Genomic DNA, 16,710 nt, shown 5'->3' on the forward strand with positions numbered 1-16,710 from the left:
CAATTTTTCACATACAGTTAGCAAAAAGTCCTTACGCAGGTGCTAAACTCAGGCTGGTTATGAACTGTAAGTCAAAGTGTTAGAGATGTAGTTCTGTGCAAAGGAAATATTTCAAAGATCATAGAATGTCAACATAAAAAAAAAGTTGAAAGAGAGTAAGCATAAGTGTTCATAATGTGACTAGACACTCTTTCTTTAAAGTCTTATTCGGGAATTTTTAACACTAATATCAATTACTTCCAAGCTGAATTTATCCACCTATTATCCTGTCTAGTGCGCTGGAAGAAAAGAAATGGGGCCTCAGAGAGTTTAACCAAGATATTCATGAAAGAATTTGATCTTTGTCTGTTACTACTGCAGATAAAAGAAATTTTATTTTAGGTAATTTTACATTTAAATCATTATGTGACAGATAGTTAAGGAGAGAGAAATTATTCATCTAAACTAAGATCTGAATGAAATTTTGGAGCAGTATTTAGTGAAAGAACAATATTTGATCTCAGCTTAAACTGGAAGCACTTGTGAGAGAATACAAACCCGTCTAACTACAAATGGAGGTTTATCAGTTTCTCTTCTGAATTCATAAGGACCAAGGTTTAAATGGGCCAGTCGTTGCCTGGCTTCTTCTGATAGCTCACACATTCGTCTTTTTGTGTATGGAGACGGAGAACGTGATTTAGAAGCTATTGTAGGCTGCTCATAGTTCTTTGTTGCTAAGCTGTGTCTGCTTTTCTCAGGTGAGTGAGTATTTTGCTTTGGTAACTTTGTTTGCAATTTTCCATTAGGGTTTGAGTGATGTACCCAATTCAAATCACCCTAGAGTGAAAAAGAGAAATTATCTCGTTTGACAGCATGCAGAACAAAGATCAATGAAAATAACGCAAACAGGGAACTAATAATTGTAAGAGAAGTGCCATGTCAGCTGAAGTTCCCTCACAAAACTATAATGAAACAGCAATATAAAAAATAACACCACATTGACCATTTTCTCTGAAACCAAGAGGAGGTTAAAACACACGTTACTACGTCTTACGTGTTAATTGTCTCATACTTACCCAAACAGCTTTTTCACAGTTAATGTAGAGACTGTTAAAAATTAAACTGAATTTTGTCACAACTTAATGTAACACAAAGTTTACCTGGATTGGACATACACAGATTTGAAGTATTTATTCATCTGTGTAAACTTTTTTTAATAATTTAAAATTCTTATCTTTTTAAAAAAAACCCGTAAATTAAAATGGAAGCCTGTTTAATAGTTTAAATCACATTCATTTAGAAGCTGCCCAAAGCCTCACAAGAAGTGCAAATATTTTATCTGATATTTATATTTTCTTGCATCACGGTGAATTTACTGTTTCTTTAAAGAGTTATAATCAAGAAGCTATATTTAATTAAAAAAAAAAAAGTCACTCCTTCCCCTCCAAAAAAATGCTCCAAATACTTTAAAGATCATCTTCCAAAGATGCTCTCAAATCACATGAATAGTTCTGCAAAAGAGGAGGCAAAGCAGCTCTTTATTTATAAAATTGGCACTTGACATCTGAAATACAGATTTGGTAGCTAAAATTCATAAAAGGCTGCCCAGGGAAGTAGAATCATCACCCCCAGAGATATTTAGAAGTGTAGATGTGGCACTTAAGGACATGGTTTAGCAGTGGGCTGGGCGTACTAGGTTTCAGTTGGACTCAATGATCTTAAGGCCATTTTCCAACCAAAACAATTCCATGATTGTGTGATTCCCACCTACAAATATATCAGGGTATGACACTTCAGTTGATCATAGAATGTAGCAGCTTATAGTTGTCTCAGATTCAAGGAACTCTCAGCATTTACTGTCATGCAGTAAACCCTCTCTTTACTCATACTTTATTAAATTTTTAATCAAGTTGTAAAGCACCCATGACAACTGCTTTAACCACAACAAAAGAATGAGAAAAGTTTGAAGCGAGCAGCTTATAGAAAAATTGGAAGCAAGGCTATCGATATTAAATCTAGAAATTAAATTGCAAACAATTAAATTATGCTAACCTGTATGTGACTCCTTCCTGAGCTTAACAGGCTTTCTGCAATAAGGGAGCTTGTAGAAAATCTCAATTTTGGTGCAATTCCCTAGAAGAGAGACAATAATTGAACATCAAGCTCCAACTCAAGATAAAGGGTATCAAAGAAGTAAATGTCACCTAATGTAACAAACCATTCCTAATTTTCAGCCATTTCCTTTGTTAATTTCAGCCTTTAATAAAGATAATTAGAAAAGACAGAACAGCAATGGTAAATGTCAAGATGCTAACATTTGCATTTCTGACAATTCAATTACAGATGATTATATTGCTTTTGTACAACAATTAAGGTCTGACTTTTATTTCAATACATATTTTTGTCAAAAGCACTTTTAAAGATTTTTCATGCCACGCTATGTAGCATCAATAAAAATTCCATTCATGCTCAAGAAGTTTCATTAGTGCTAACTTTAGAAACTCAGTTATAAAGTCTCAATTGTGCAACCTTTTTTTTGTAAAAATATTTTGAAAATTGGTCAATTACAGTGCCAGTAACTATTCATTTGTAACAGAATGATTTAGAATCCCCTTTATTCTGTAAGCACTAGAGCCACGTCTGATTTCTGTGGATTGCCTCCCATGTTCTACAACCATGTTCTGATTCCTCTCAATCCCCTCTTACACACGTGGTTGGCAAGAGGCAGCCCTAGTCTGAGCAGTTCGGAGTCAGTGGTGTTCTCCTGGTCAACCAGCACACGTGCACTAATGGCCAGCAGGTCCTTCAATTTTTACATGGCTATCAGTTCCCGTTCAACTCATATTCCTTCACTTCAGCCATGTCTAGAAACATACTGCTTTCAAGACCCCTACTTCCTATACTTCAGATAGAAATAGCCAACATATACAAAATTTACGGTGTAAATGGCACAGACCATGACGCACAAGCTTTATTTCCCAAAACAGCAACATCAAAAAAGGCATGAGAGCTAAAGCCTGCATATTCTATAACAGGAATCATCTATGTGCATCTTGCACAGCTTTGTAGAAGCACAGAGAGAATCAAGTGTCCTTTTAACTTTCCAGTTAAATCAAGTGTCCTTTTAACTTCCTTCACATGAAGTTTGCTGCACATCCAGAGGCATCTGTGTGCATGGGCTTTAGTGCACATGAACACACTAAATCACTGAGAAATGAAAAGAAGCTGGTCTGTTTGTGCCTCTGCCCCATATTCTTAAGAATTAGCAGGAACTTCATGAGTGAAGTCTACTGCTGAACCAAACTATTCTCTATCAGCTGCCTAAACAAACTGATTTCCCATAAGGGAATATGATCTGTCCCCAGGCAAGATTATGGAAATGAAATGACAAAAATGCCAAGGAAGCTCAGTCATAGCAATTAACAGAGTCCAGGATTCAATTTATGGCATATAAAAGAGATTTTAAAGCTGACCATCCTTCATCAATTCATTTTTATTACTAATGGATTGTCAAGTGCTATCAACAATTTAAAAAAAGATGCATCAGGATTAGTAAGCCTTCTATGAAAAGCAACAGCAGTTCACCTACTGCTTTTACAGCGACTGAGAATGATTACAGAACTGTTAAATGCTTATAGCTAAAAAATAAATCACATAAATCCATATTTTTTTTAGATAAATGGTTTGTAGAGAGGGAATATGGGATGGCACTCACATCCATAGGCATGGATATGTCAAAATTAACTTACAGAATAAAAGCAATTGGAGGAGTTTTTCTACTGTCTGCAGTTCCCAAACTAGGGGTTGCTGAAGGATATTCAATTTACTATTGTGTAAAGACTGCTGTACAGACCCAAACACACCTGCAAATGAAAATCCAGCCAGAAAGCTTTTGAGATCTATTCCTCTGCTTCCACCTTAGAAGTGTCTGTCTGCAGCCCTGAACAGGCTTCTCAGTCTTTCTGTACCAGTCTTTAAAACAGACGTGATATGGACATATTATTAATTTCATCACAGAAAAAATGTAAAGGTGGCTCATATTTGTAAGAACCTGAGTTAGAAAACAAATCTGATACGTGCTTTTTTACTGTAAGGAGCGTGAGGATAAGTCTGTAGCTTAAAAAATTATACATGAATATAATAGGAGGTCTTGTATTGGTATGCTAATGTAAAAGAGTATAACTAAAAAGAAACTCTTTTAAGTAACGTAGCAAATACTGCATGAGGGTGGGGAATGGACATAAGAACATCTGTAATAAGTCACCACAAGTCAGGGCTTAAACATAGTCTGAAAAGCAAGAGTTGCAGAGAAATACAGAAGAGCCAGAAAGGCTCAGCTGGGCAACACTGGACCAGGAGAGATAACTGGAGGCACGTCTTGTATGCGTATTGTGTTTGTAAGCCTCATAAGACATTTAGCCAGAGACATTATCAGCCACGTGCCAGATTTCTGGAGGAGTTCTGATCCTCTCAACGTGGGATTCCCTCCAACTGGCAGATTAACAGTGTTAATCAGGCACTGCTTGTCATTGCCTATCTGAACTCCACAACCATAACATTGCTGTTGCTACCTTTATTTTTCTAATAAAGGACAAATTTATTGGGAATCAAAGTGCCACCGAAGCACAGCTGTCAGTTAAAAATACTCAACATCTCAGCTAGCTACAAATAACTTCTCATGTTGGAAGAACATGGCTTGACTAGCACAGAAATAATGTGAGGGTTCTCATGACCTTCTTCAACGCTTTCCCTTTTGCTTAGCATACACGTTCAGTACTTGGTGCTGACAGAGCTTGGAGACACTTGCCAGTAAAGCTCAGGGAACACCAGAAGATGGAGGCATTTGAGACTTCATTTCTGCTGGAGGTAAAAATCCTCACAGCCATCCCCTTTGTCACTCAAGGAGAGGAACCACAAGTTCTCTCGGGGAGCATTCCTTCAATTCCACAAAGCACAACTTTTTTATTATTCCTCATTATGCCAAAACCCTTCCATAAACTGTTCTTTTGACAACGGAGATAGAATGGAGTAACAGATGCTTCTGCAGTCCCTGTTCCAGGGCAAAGAAAAAATTTCATTTATACTGTTCCCAAGGACATGGAAGTTTATTTCTGTCTTACATCAGTCAATTCTTTAAAACTTCTACAGTGTCATCATTCAGCTACATAATAAACTGACTTTGATCACATCTTCTCAAAGCTCACAAATTACGACACCTTCTCTTTATTGGAAAATACGTGATTTTTGTATTAAAGAACTCAGTCCCACAAAAAAACACACTCAAATCTCTCTACTGGATCTGGTTCTAAAAGGATTCATTATATTGCAATTACAAAAAAATCTGAAACCATTTTGCTAATAACATCTCATTTATTAGTCTCACGCTATCTACTGTTTGTCAATACTGGAAATGTACCTATTCTGTAAGTACCATGAAGGCAATACAGTCCCACCCCCTCTCTTGAGCCACCACAAACATGCATAGGATAAGCCATATCAAAGAGATGCTATGGCCAAAATAAAGGATGGCAATTTTTGCAGGGATAGTTTAATCTGTTGCAGAGCCATGCATTACGTATCGCAACATAGCAGCTTTAATTCATTCAAATGTAACACAGAATTAGACACCAAATTAGTACTTCTAATTGCAAGCAACTGGGCAATGTTCAGGTTGCCCTTGCAGGGGAAAGATTATACCAGTTAAAAGATACCAATGACCTTTAATCCAGTTTTCCCTCCTGCCATGTGTTTTGAATCCAATCACAACGGACAGGGCAACTGAGTCCCTGTCTTCCCAATGCAAATGTCCTGCTACTCCACTAGCAAAATTTAACCAAAACAAGACAAACAAAACCAACCTCACATCATCAGCGTAATTTTTGAAGTGCCTTCCCCAAGTTATTCCACTGACAACTAAGATTCAACAGTCAAACTCTATGAAAAGGCACTGTGAGATAAATTCATTTTCATTTACTAAGTACTTGAGCCCTTATCTCCAGAAAATTAACATTAATCCATTGCACTTTTGCTGCCAATTAGCTGCCATTTATCATGCTTTTTTAAAACTGTAGAAAAGGCAAGTTACTAAATAAGTGTGAATGGCCTTAAGGAACAGGCACTAGAACTGAAAAACAATCACACAGCGCTAAGCTAAATTTCAGTTCTTGCTATTTTAGTGGTGATCTTGCATCTCAGCGAGGCCCACAGGTCAGATGGTACAGCACTATAAATTTGTACGGACTGTCATTGTCCTAAACAGCACTAAGGTCTGAAGTGAATGCTACAAAGAGTCTGAGGAGGGTGGGGCTACAAGGTTTATCTGTTGAGAACCGTGAAGTTGATATGACATCTCCTTCTTCTCCTGCATCCTTTCAACTATCAGCCGCACCACAGATTAAACTGAATGGAAAACATCATGATGCCACATTGCAAACCTAACTGAAACTAACTTTTTCACATTAAATAATTTCTTGAAGCATTTTGAAGAAAAGAGTATACCTTCACCAAAGTTCAACTGCGGATTTGTACATTCAACACCTGAAATGGTAAAATCTGTCAGAAGTAATCGTGTTTCATTTGAAGTAGTTCAAGGGGTTTCTTCAGTGAAACACACTGTATTATAAATACAATCCACAGATATTCACTCACTGTAAAAGAAGAGGACCTCTTCATTAAAACCTCACGATCTAAACCATGGTGCCCACGGGTAAGCTTAGGGTCAGGGAACAGGAAATCTCTTGTATTTTCTTCATATGTAGCTAGAATTTTTCCTACTAAAAGAGAAAATAGATACTTTAACTGCAAAATAGACAAACCCATGCAGTACATACACCACACACAAGACCAAATTGAAACTAAGATAAACTTTGTTCTTTACAAATTAACAGCGTGGCTCTAAAACATGCATCACGCTACAAAATAACCTCATGAAGTTAAATCAGCAGCAGAAATGCGCAGTATCTACTCTGTAAGTATTTTTTGTTGTTATTATAAAAAACCTATACAACAGCTAACAGAATCTTCTGGAAGAGACATATAAGAAGTTTTCTCCAGACAATTCTTGGCTAGTTTTCCTCTTTCTTTCCGTGCCACAGAACAAAACAGTATTTATTTAATGACAGTAAATCCCTTATGAAAAATTGTATCATGCCATATAACAGAATAGTATTAGTAGTAGTAATACTAGGCACAATAATAAGAAAGAAATGCAAGCAACATTAAAATTATTATCTCAAGTTTTTGTCACTATCTTCATTTCCTACTTTAAAAAAAAATATTTTCTTTAGGACAAAACCCTGAATGTATATTATAATAAAAACTTAAATTGTGCTATTGCAGTCATCTTGTCAGGTTATGTTGAGCTCTGTTGCTGACCCCTGAAATCAAACGCCTTATCCAAGATATTTTACCCTCTCACAACAAAAATCCACTTTCAGTACATTTCTTCAAGTAAACAGTCTGGTGGGTCACCCAAGAGAAGCAATAGTTTCCTTGAAAGTACTAAGGACAAGTGACAGAGAGTGCTTTTAATACCACAGTTTCCAAACGAGTCCTCTTTAAAACTTGACTTTATTTCCAATAAAATGCAGATTTACATTATTCATGGGAATACTTGAATTTCATTAAAATAGATTTTATAATCACACAAACCAATAACAGAAGTATGACAAATCGCTATTTATTATCTTCACATATCTCAAGAGACCTGTAATACTTATAGTGAGAATAAGAGTTTTCCCAATGGTGACCATTAAAATGGAAAGGAAAAAAAGCGTCAGTCTGAGAACAAGATTATCCACTCTGAAATTTCACAGACAGCCTCTTTGCAAGTGAATTTTGATGCAGTTAATAAGCACGCCCTGGATGATTTCAGTTTATTTTCCATTTTTAAAATATTATCACTTTCCTAAGCCTGAGTATGGTACATTTCAATATTCAGTTGTTATTCTCTTTCAAGAATGATATCCTCTTGATCTATTAACATTTTATTTTCAGAGGACTATTTGTTGAAGAGCTTTCTATGTTGTTTGTGTGTTGGAAGAATTGATTGTGCTGTAACAGGCAATGTCCTTATGGAAATTCACCTTTTAAACTGCATAATTTATGAAGAGACTGATACAATACCTGGAGGAACGAGCTGTACTAGTTCAAGTACTGCTGTGTCAACTAGAAAGGAAAAAAAAGTTTTCTCGTGAGTTAAAATAGACTAAAGTGGAAACTAATTCTCATCGTCAAAACCCATCTGATTTAGAACTTGCAAAGTTCTATCTGCGGCCAAGTTTGTCCTTCTTTTAAAGGAGACAATGCAAGCATCATAATTTTTTTCAGATAACTCCTAGTACGAGGGACTGTATTCCTGGAGCTTGAGTTAAGGGTCAGCGTTGTCGCACTACTATTCGTTAAGCTCCATGTGTGGCAAGACATATAATTTTCTTAAAAAATGAAAAGAATAATTTTACAAAAATCAAAGGTTTATGCTTATATTATTTGAAAATTAATCAAATAAATGATCAGGTAAAAGAATCCATCACCTAGCAGGATAACCACGTGGATTTTCCATTCATTATGACTTTTCACTCTTTTCCTATTCTAAAACGTGCAGTGACATTTCTAGATGCATTTTGTTAGATAACAGTATTTTGGTAAGTTACTAGTAACTAAAGACAGTAAAAATCTATCTGCACTGATAAGGAATCTTCTGTTCTGAAACCCCCCTAGGGCCAGGGTCCTACTATACTTAGTATATGAATTACTACAATGGTTACCAATCATGTTGTCAGAGAACAGACTCCTGACAGAAAATTTTTCACATACTTTAAGCCTCCAAAAAAGTCTTTAGAGCCCGTACATGCATGACGTTAACAAAAACAACAGAATATACATACAAAGCAGAACCTACATTCCAGTAATTTCACAACGTCTCCAGGATCAACTGTATCAGTAAATGCCTGTAAAAGAAATTAATACATAATAATACATAACAATAATGTCACAGTCAAAGTCATTAGATGGACCTCTGGGAGAAAAGAAGGCGGGGGGGGGGATGGAACAAATATTTTTCCTTGCTTCAGATGGTTGCCCAGAGTCCCGTCCCCACAGCAAAAAGAAAAGAAACTCAAAATTATCATTTGGCACACAATCAAATTCATTGAAATCCAGCAGTTCTTGTCACACACTTTCTAGTTATTCCAGGTTACCGCTCCATATTAAAATTAGGAGGTATTGTGAAAAGTTGAACGCAGAGAGATAAGAATTGTCTAAGAAAATTTCAAGAGAGAAAGATAAACTGCTGAATGTACTAGAATTCTGATAGATGAAGAATGCTCTTCAGCATATTAGTAATGCTTTAAGCTCCATTTTCATGGAAGTGACTATTCATGTAGAGTACCATTCAGGGTTTTTTCTAACCTGAACCCCACGTGAATATATGACACGCAATAAGGTAGGATGTTGCACTGGATTTTCAGTAGGTAACAGTCTTCCCCCCATTCAGTACTAAAGTCTCAGCAGACTGGTGTAGATCACTTTGCTGTTCAAGGTACCAAACACTAAAAAAACCCCAAGTACTGGTGCTCCACAAGTATCTAGACCTATTCAACAGTTATTTTAGGAAGACAGGTATTATTCTCAGCTTTCTTGTTCACCTTTTTTGTAAACACAAACATCCTGGTGTCTTGGAGTTCCCCTAAATTACAATGAAAACAACATTCAATACATTTCCCTTAAGTAGTCTGTGGTATATTTGCCTTTAAAGAACTATGGTCTTATTTACTCTTCCATATCTGGTGAAGTTATCACTATCTGTATCTTACCACACCACTAGAGCATCATTGGTGTTTACTCGGTCTAGTTTTCAAAGTGCTGAGGGATGCTTAAAGGAAAAGAAGTAGAAAGGGCAAAGTATTATTATTCATAGGTAGTCGAGAAGCCAGATCATATCTGTAAGATACTGTGTTTCATTATCCCTGTGGTACTAATAATGACGCTAGTAGGGACTCAGAATATGTGATAAACAACTATAAATTACAATGCCAGAGTACCAACCCGGGAATTCTGGTGACAAACCATGAAAAAAGGATCTCAAGGGGAGAAAGACGTCACCAAAAAGGCTTGAGCTGCTATGCTATCTTTCTACTAAATTAAGTCGACTCTCCTATATTGTACAGTCTTTGTCCTTCACCTTGCCATAATTTTTAGAACGAAAACATTCAGTTCCTTCCAAGTCAGGAAAATAGACACTGAAAAAGGACAGTGTGCAAACGAATGAATAAACACCTAAGAAGTTCCATCATACTTTATAATCTACAGTGCACATAGTTCTTGAGTTTTCCTGTGGATAATATAGGCACACACCTCCTCTGTGTCAGAAAGCAGAAATTATAACATGATGCCATCCTCAATGCTATTACTTGGCCTGAGAGGCTTTGTACAAAGTTTTTGTGGAGTTTGGGATAGGTTTTATTTGGCTTGTAATAGTTCTTGACATTATCTTACCTTTTCAAATACTAGTTTTTCTTGAAAAAAGACTGGAAACACTGCAGGGATGCATTGAGTTGTTTTGGACTGCCCGAGTACAGAGACACTGAGATAGAGCTCCTCTTTGTCTTTCAGCAGCACTCCAGGGCAAGTTATCTGTAAGAGTAACACATTCATTGAACAAACTGAACTTAGTTATAGAAGTAACAGCTGTTTTCAAGATAAAAATTAAATGATCAGGGCTGAAATGGTTGATTTCTAAAAGTCAGATTATAACAGACTAGAGTGAAAAAATTTATTTTCTAAAGCAATTCTGTTTGTACAAACCGACCAGGAAAAATAGTCATCATTTTAAAATAACCAGGACCAAATTCTTCTTACTGTAAAGTAAACAGACACCATTGTCTTCAAACAAAACTGAAATCTACTATCCCAGTTCCAAGTTAATACAGTTAAAGACATACATTGACTTTACATAAGAGTTAATTATCAACGGTCACATCAGGTTCTACGTGAAGAGTCACGTAGAATGAAGTCTACGTGATGCCAAGACACAAACACCCATCCAAATTTTAGCCTAGCTTAAAGAAAGAATGAAGCTGGTAAATATGCACTCTTAGATCATCCTACTCTGTCCAGCCACCAAAAAAGGCAAGTTTATATGCAAGTAATTTAATTTTGCCTTCTAATATGTAAATGAGAAAAAGCACTTGTTGCTCCACTGAAATCAAACAGCACACAATTTCTTGTCTGAGAAGTTTGGTCCCCTTAGAAGGCCACCTTTGGGACAGGGAAGGCTCCTCACTAGGCTGCCAGATACTGCCACTAATCTCTCCACTTTCTCTGGCCAATTATTATTCTTCAGGTAAGACGATGTTGGTATGTTTTTAAAGCTCCGATGAACATTAGGCTCATGTTTTTAACTCATGTTTTCACTGCAAGAATGTACACAATTCATTGCAAAAACATTTGCTGTTTTCTCCAAGCCATGCAGTTTTATTCTATTACCCTGCCAGAGAATTGTCACCTTTCACTTCAGTTCTACTCCTCACTTTTTATCGCAGTATAATAAATATGAGGTTGTCTCTTCCAACATAAGGTTGCTGGAGAAAGTGTTCAGACTTTCAATTGCCAGGTAGAAAGACAAAGGAGAGTGACAGGAATTAAAATAAGCGCTTTAGTTACAGTCTCCTACTCCCAAATGAATGTTTTACTTGAGAAGTTCTAACTGGATTTAAAAGAAAACTATATAAACAGCAGAAAAACAGCCTCAGGTGAAAGAAATAACAGAAACCAATATGTGATAGATCATTATAGATGCAGTATAAACTAAAAAAAGTGCTTCCACTCATAAATATCCAAGGAGGAAAAAAAAAAAGGGTGCCCTCTCCATGGAAATGAGAGCTTCAAATCTGCAAGAAAAGTGCCAGAAGAATAGATATCCCAATTGAAACAGACTGCCAAGCATTAAACAGCTTGTATGACACTCGTGCAGTTGCAAGTGTAAATAGGAGTAAGTGAGAGAGACAGATTTCATTCATACAAGGCAAGATGCCTGAAACCACATACTACAAGACAGACTAGCTTAATTCTCACTTTTCACATTGTCATTTTTGTAGAATTTACAACCATTTTTAGCTGGGGTTTCATGCCTTTCACCTTAGAGAAGGCAACCAATATTTGTCTATTTATTGAGATGAAAAGTTGAGAAGTTTGAAGACACAGGTCAGGGCAAAACTGTGAACAACAAGTGCCACTTACTCTTCCTATCCTGTAAAAGAAAATAAACTCATACAAATCAGCATGTGGGGCAAGGTAACAGTTATGGAAACTTGTAATTCTACTGCCCTTGAGATAAACTGCACAATGCAGCACCTGGTCAGGAAGATCATATTCACTAAAATGAACTATAAGTTCACTAACTTTAAACCAGCTCCAAAAGTGAATGACACATGTATCTGTAGTTCATTTAATATATTTTGTAATATGTGATGCATGGAGCTGCATAACACGTAGGAAACAAACTGAGGCTCTTATCTGACTGTTCAGGCAGGATGAGGGACCATTTAAACAGCACATTAGTATTATCTATGGATCTGCTAAGGAGAAGGGATATCAATGCTGCAATTAACTGGTCTTCCAACAAACTAAGAGAATTATGATAAATGCCTAGGACAGTGGATTTCTCTACTGCAGTTCTCAGAAGGATGGAAAACTTGTACCAGCCCAGTGTCGGGATATCACAAATAGCCATAAAGAAATCATTGAATTAATCTCACGGAAAGGAACAGAATTCACCATCTCCTATGAAATTTGTTTGTTACACTCAGTCCCAAAACAGTACCTGCAAATGTAACCAGTGGAAGAGGCAGGCCTTGAAAAACATCCCTTTGATTGTCTATTACCATCAAAACAAGAAGAGTTCCCTAAGAAAGGCAATGAACAGTATTAACCTGCTGAGTACAAGCTTCCAGACAGAATAGTATTTTGGACTTAGAGTTGTAAAATTCAGTTTTCTCAATGTGAAGACATGCCATTTTAGTCTCCTTACCTGGCTGCAATCCACAATACCATTAATTCATCTTGGTGCCTAAAGCTTTACCTACCTCTACTGCCGCATTTGTGAATTCTCCACGAACAATGACATGAAGAATAATGTGAATTTCATTGTGTTGCTATACGAGCAATCTAAATGCCAGCAACAGAGGTAGGTACCAAAATTAGTTTCAAAAAGCCCAAATAATGATGAAATCTCAGTCTGAGCAACCATGAAGTTGCCAAGGTTTTCCATTTTAGAAGAGCAGCCTTTCAGAAATGAAGAAAACTAGCAGCGAGATAAACTAAAGGGCTGGTGGACTCTGGAAAAGACTCTGGAATTTCATTAAGTAAAAAAAGAGCAAAATCCATCTGTATCCTGAAGCAAGGGAAAACCAAAGAGGACAGGATTTCTGACATGAGTGGATAGGTTTCAAAGAGGGTTGAGAAATATGCGGAGCACTGTAAAACAACATGAAAAGGAATTAGAAATCTGGACAAGGCTTTAGTCACAAATAAAGTAAAGAAGGAGAAAGCAAGTGGATGCAGCATAAATCAATCAAAATGTGAAAACTAGGAAATCTATGTCCCAAACACAACTGAATATTTTGCCTTAGTTTCAGTGACACTTAATACAGGAGCAAAATAAAAAACAACTTAAGAGAGTGAAATGATGGAAACATTAGTTACCCAAAATGCCCTACATTGGGACCAAGGAGCCACAGGGAGGCTGAATCACATTCAGCCCAGGTTCTGAAAGAATGTAGTTTTCCTTGCAGGATATGTACGTGTGTTACGAAAACAAGGATAGTACCATCTACTGAAAAATAACAAACTGAAGGCTTGTGTGAGGCATAAAAAGAGATCTAGAAAATTATAACCCCATCAATCAGAATATTTAAATATGCAAAAGTAAAGAATAAAGATGCAAAGGAAAACATGACTAGAATAAAATCCCAGTAGTGCATGTTTCTTAAAAACAGATCAATCAAGCAAAACCTGACACACATATGGTGCCACAAAAATTTATTATTTATGATGCAGAAGATGGGAGTTAGTATGCAGTCCTAAGGTGGCACAGAACTGGCCAAAGGACAGAATCAATAATATGCAAAACCGGAAGACATCAAGCTGAGGGTTACTATTAAAAACATTCCTGTACATACTCTGGCATCTGTGCCTTTTAATATTTTTAATGATTTTTAATTTCCAATTAAAATCCAGAAATTGTCAGAAGTCAACAAAAAGATACAAAAAAAATCTGTTTGCAGGACCACAGTAACAGAGGCAAGATGCAGCTACTGTGTATTAACAACAGGTTTTGCTTTCGCTAGGGAAGCTAACCTTCAAAGCTGTCCGAGGAGGAAGATGATGACTGTGTTAATAAATGACAGCGTAAGTGCAGTGCAGCTGTGAAGAGACTACTATTAAGACATAAAGGATGAATGCTTTTCACTGGCACCACCTAAGGCAACAGCAAGACCCCTTCTGGAATGCTGAATTCAATTCCAACCTTGATCAATGCAAATTCAAAGCAGAAGAATAGTGCCCATCCCTAAGATGAGCAGAATACCGGTGAGTCTATCACACAAAATAAACCGAAAGAATCGTGTGTCTTTAGCTGACAAACATGAATTGTGAAATGACAGAACTGCTGCCAAAAAATACATCAGGAGAGCAAACACCGAGGAAGGAAAAACCCACATTTAAGTGAAAGGCCAGTGTTGACACTGGGGTAAAAGCAGGGCATCAGCTAGCCAGAAGGAATTTAGACTGCAGTTTTCAAACCATCACAAGAGTCAAACGCCAAAGTAGGCTCTGGGAGTGGGGGGGAAGTCAAAACAAGTGGAAAAAAGGCAAACCCAAGACTAAATACGCTTATTAAAAGGTATATGTGAGAGAAATTATCCTCCATTGCAGGGGTATAACTGAATGACTCAAGTATGCTGAAAGGGGCATTCAAATCTGTGTTGAAGATTTCCTGTTCTGTCCCTTTCCATTGTTATTTGTAGCCTGGAGCAGGGTGAATTACAAATGAACACAACTGGAGTACTCCGACTCCAGGGAATCACATTCCCTGTACCCTCTTCTGGCACAGGAACAGCTCATAGCACCACAAATGGAAAAGGAAAGCACATCTACTCCTTTCAAGAAACTACATGGGCCTTTCAGTGATTGATAGGAATGGTTGCACTCGATGACCTGGTGGGTCTTTTCCAACCTGGTGATTCTATGATTAGGAAGACACCAGCTGTTGGGGGAGCAGTGCAACATCATTAGGGCAAAACCTTGATCATGTATGTGCACAAAGTCACACCTCTCTCAGAGCATGCAAAAGTTTGGGAACAAAAGTAGTTAAATAACCTGGAATACCGTATCCATTTCCCAGCATGTGCTTTCTGGATTTGCACTGGAATGTTTTGGATGGCACCTCGGGTTTTCCTTTCAGCAAAAAGTATCCAGGCAGCACTTGCCCCATGGGGAGGCCAAACCTCTGGACTACAGCAACCAGGGCCTATGAAGCCAATAACTCCAAATTGACAGAGAACTGCCTACCACTCCTTCTTAAAAGTTAATGGAAGAATGACACAGACTCTGACTCCCAACTTGCATATCAGCAGAAAAGTTTGCAAGAGCACAAGGAACTGTCTTAACATGATGAACATTACATCTTCCCACTTTCAGACCTCCTGACCTCAGCCTCCCATGAAACACCGGGTCCTTTGGAGCTGCCCAGGGCCACCCCCTGCCCCTCACAGAAACTCCACCGCTCACGGGGGTGTGTATCCCACGCACAAGCTGCTCTTTCCCAGGATGTCTTTTGCTTTGTTTTTAGAAGAGTGCTTTTCTCACACCATACAGCTTCCCAAGGATCACTGTCTCTTAAAAAAAAGGCTTTTTCCACCGGGTAAGAGGGAGCTGTGAAGGAGCAAGGGTGACACCGATACAGACGCAGAGGGAGCGGCTGCCGCAGGAAGGACACACGGGAGCCGGAGCTCCGAGGGCTGCTCCTCGCTGGGAAACAGGGCCCGGAACAGCCTCTCCCTGGGCTGGGAGAGCTGGCTGAGAGGGGGAAGCGGCGCCGGAAGGGACAAACGGCGGCTTCTCTTTCAGCGGCGGGCACTCACCGAGCGGAGGTCCAGCTGCAGGACGCAGCGCAGCGCTCTCCGCGGCATAGGGCGGCCGAGCGGGCAGGGAACCCCCCGGATCCCGGCCCGCCCCGGCTCCGCCGCGCCGCGGGGCCGACGCCGTTGCCACGGCAACCAGGCTACTTCCGGTCTTCGCCGCGCATGCGCATATCCCGTCCTTAGGCCTGCCGCGCTGCTTCCGGCCCCGCCCCTTCCGCAATGCGCATGTGCGCACTCCCCCCCGATGGGGTGGGGCCGCGGCTCAGCTTCCGGAGCTGCGCATGCGCGCTCCCTCTCCCGCGAGTCCGGGCCGGCGTCGCCTCGTTGGGGATGCGCCGCTTCCGGCTCCGCCGCACTGCGCATGCGCCCCGCTCCCCCCTCCCCATCTCGCTGGGCCGCTACCGCCTCCCTGCGCCCGGTGACCGGCGCTGTCCCGGCCCCGCTTCGCCAGCACCGAGCCCCCCGCTCCTCCCTCCGCGACCTGCGGGGTTCGGCCACCCCGTCCTGGTGGAACCAGAGAATAGTTTGGGTTGGAAGGAAGATCCTTCCACCCATCCTGCGAAGGGCAGGGGCACCTCCCGTTAGGTCAGGC

At 39.1% G+C, this 16,710-nt stretch overlaps 1 protein-coding gene across 2 annotated transcripts in view; it reads right to left on the bottom strand.

Moving 5' to 3' along the window:
- Positions 1-16,221, bottom strand: part of SPATA6 (spermatogenesis associated 6) — a 40,090-nt gene extending 23,869 nt beyond the window's left edge. The window contains exons 1-7 of one of the 2 annotated variants that reach the window (XM_069863067.1): positions 16,119-16,221; positions 10,474-10,611; positions 8,879-8,927; positions 8,104-8,145; positions 6,628-6,752; positions 2,032-2,112; positions 538-816 (exon numbers count right to left, since the gene is read on the bottom strand). In XM_069863067.1, the coding sequence (XP_069719168.1) occupies positions 538-816; positions 2,032-2,112; positions 6,628-6,752; positions 8,104-8,145; positions 8,879-8,927; positions 10,474-10,611; positions 16,119-16,166 (762 nt within the window). In that variant the 5' untranslated portion in view covers positions 16,167-16,221. The remainder of the gene's footprint in view (positions 1-537; positions 817-2,031; positions 2,113-6,627; positions 6,753-8,103; positions 8,146-8,878; positions 8,928-10,473; positions 10,612-16,118) is intronic. The other variant, XM_069863068.1, reaches the window with a different exon arrangement.
- Positions 16,222-16,710: the final 489 nt, after the last annotated feature.

The sequence above is a fragment of the Phaenicophaeus curvirostris genome, chromosome 8 (assembly GCF_032191515.1).
Source record: "Phaenicophaeus curvirostris isolate KB17595 chromosome 8, BPBGC_Pcur_1.0, whole genome shotgun sequence".
NCBI classification, from domain to species: Eukaryota; Metazoa; Chordata; class Aves; order Cuculiformes; family Cuculidae; genus Phaenicophaeus; species Phaenicophaeus curvirostris.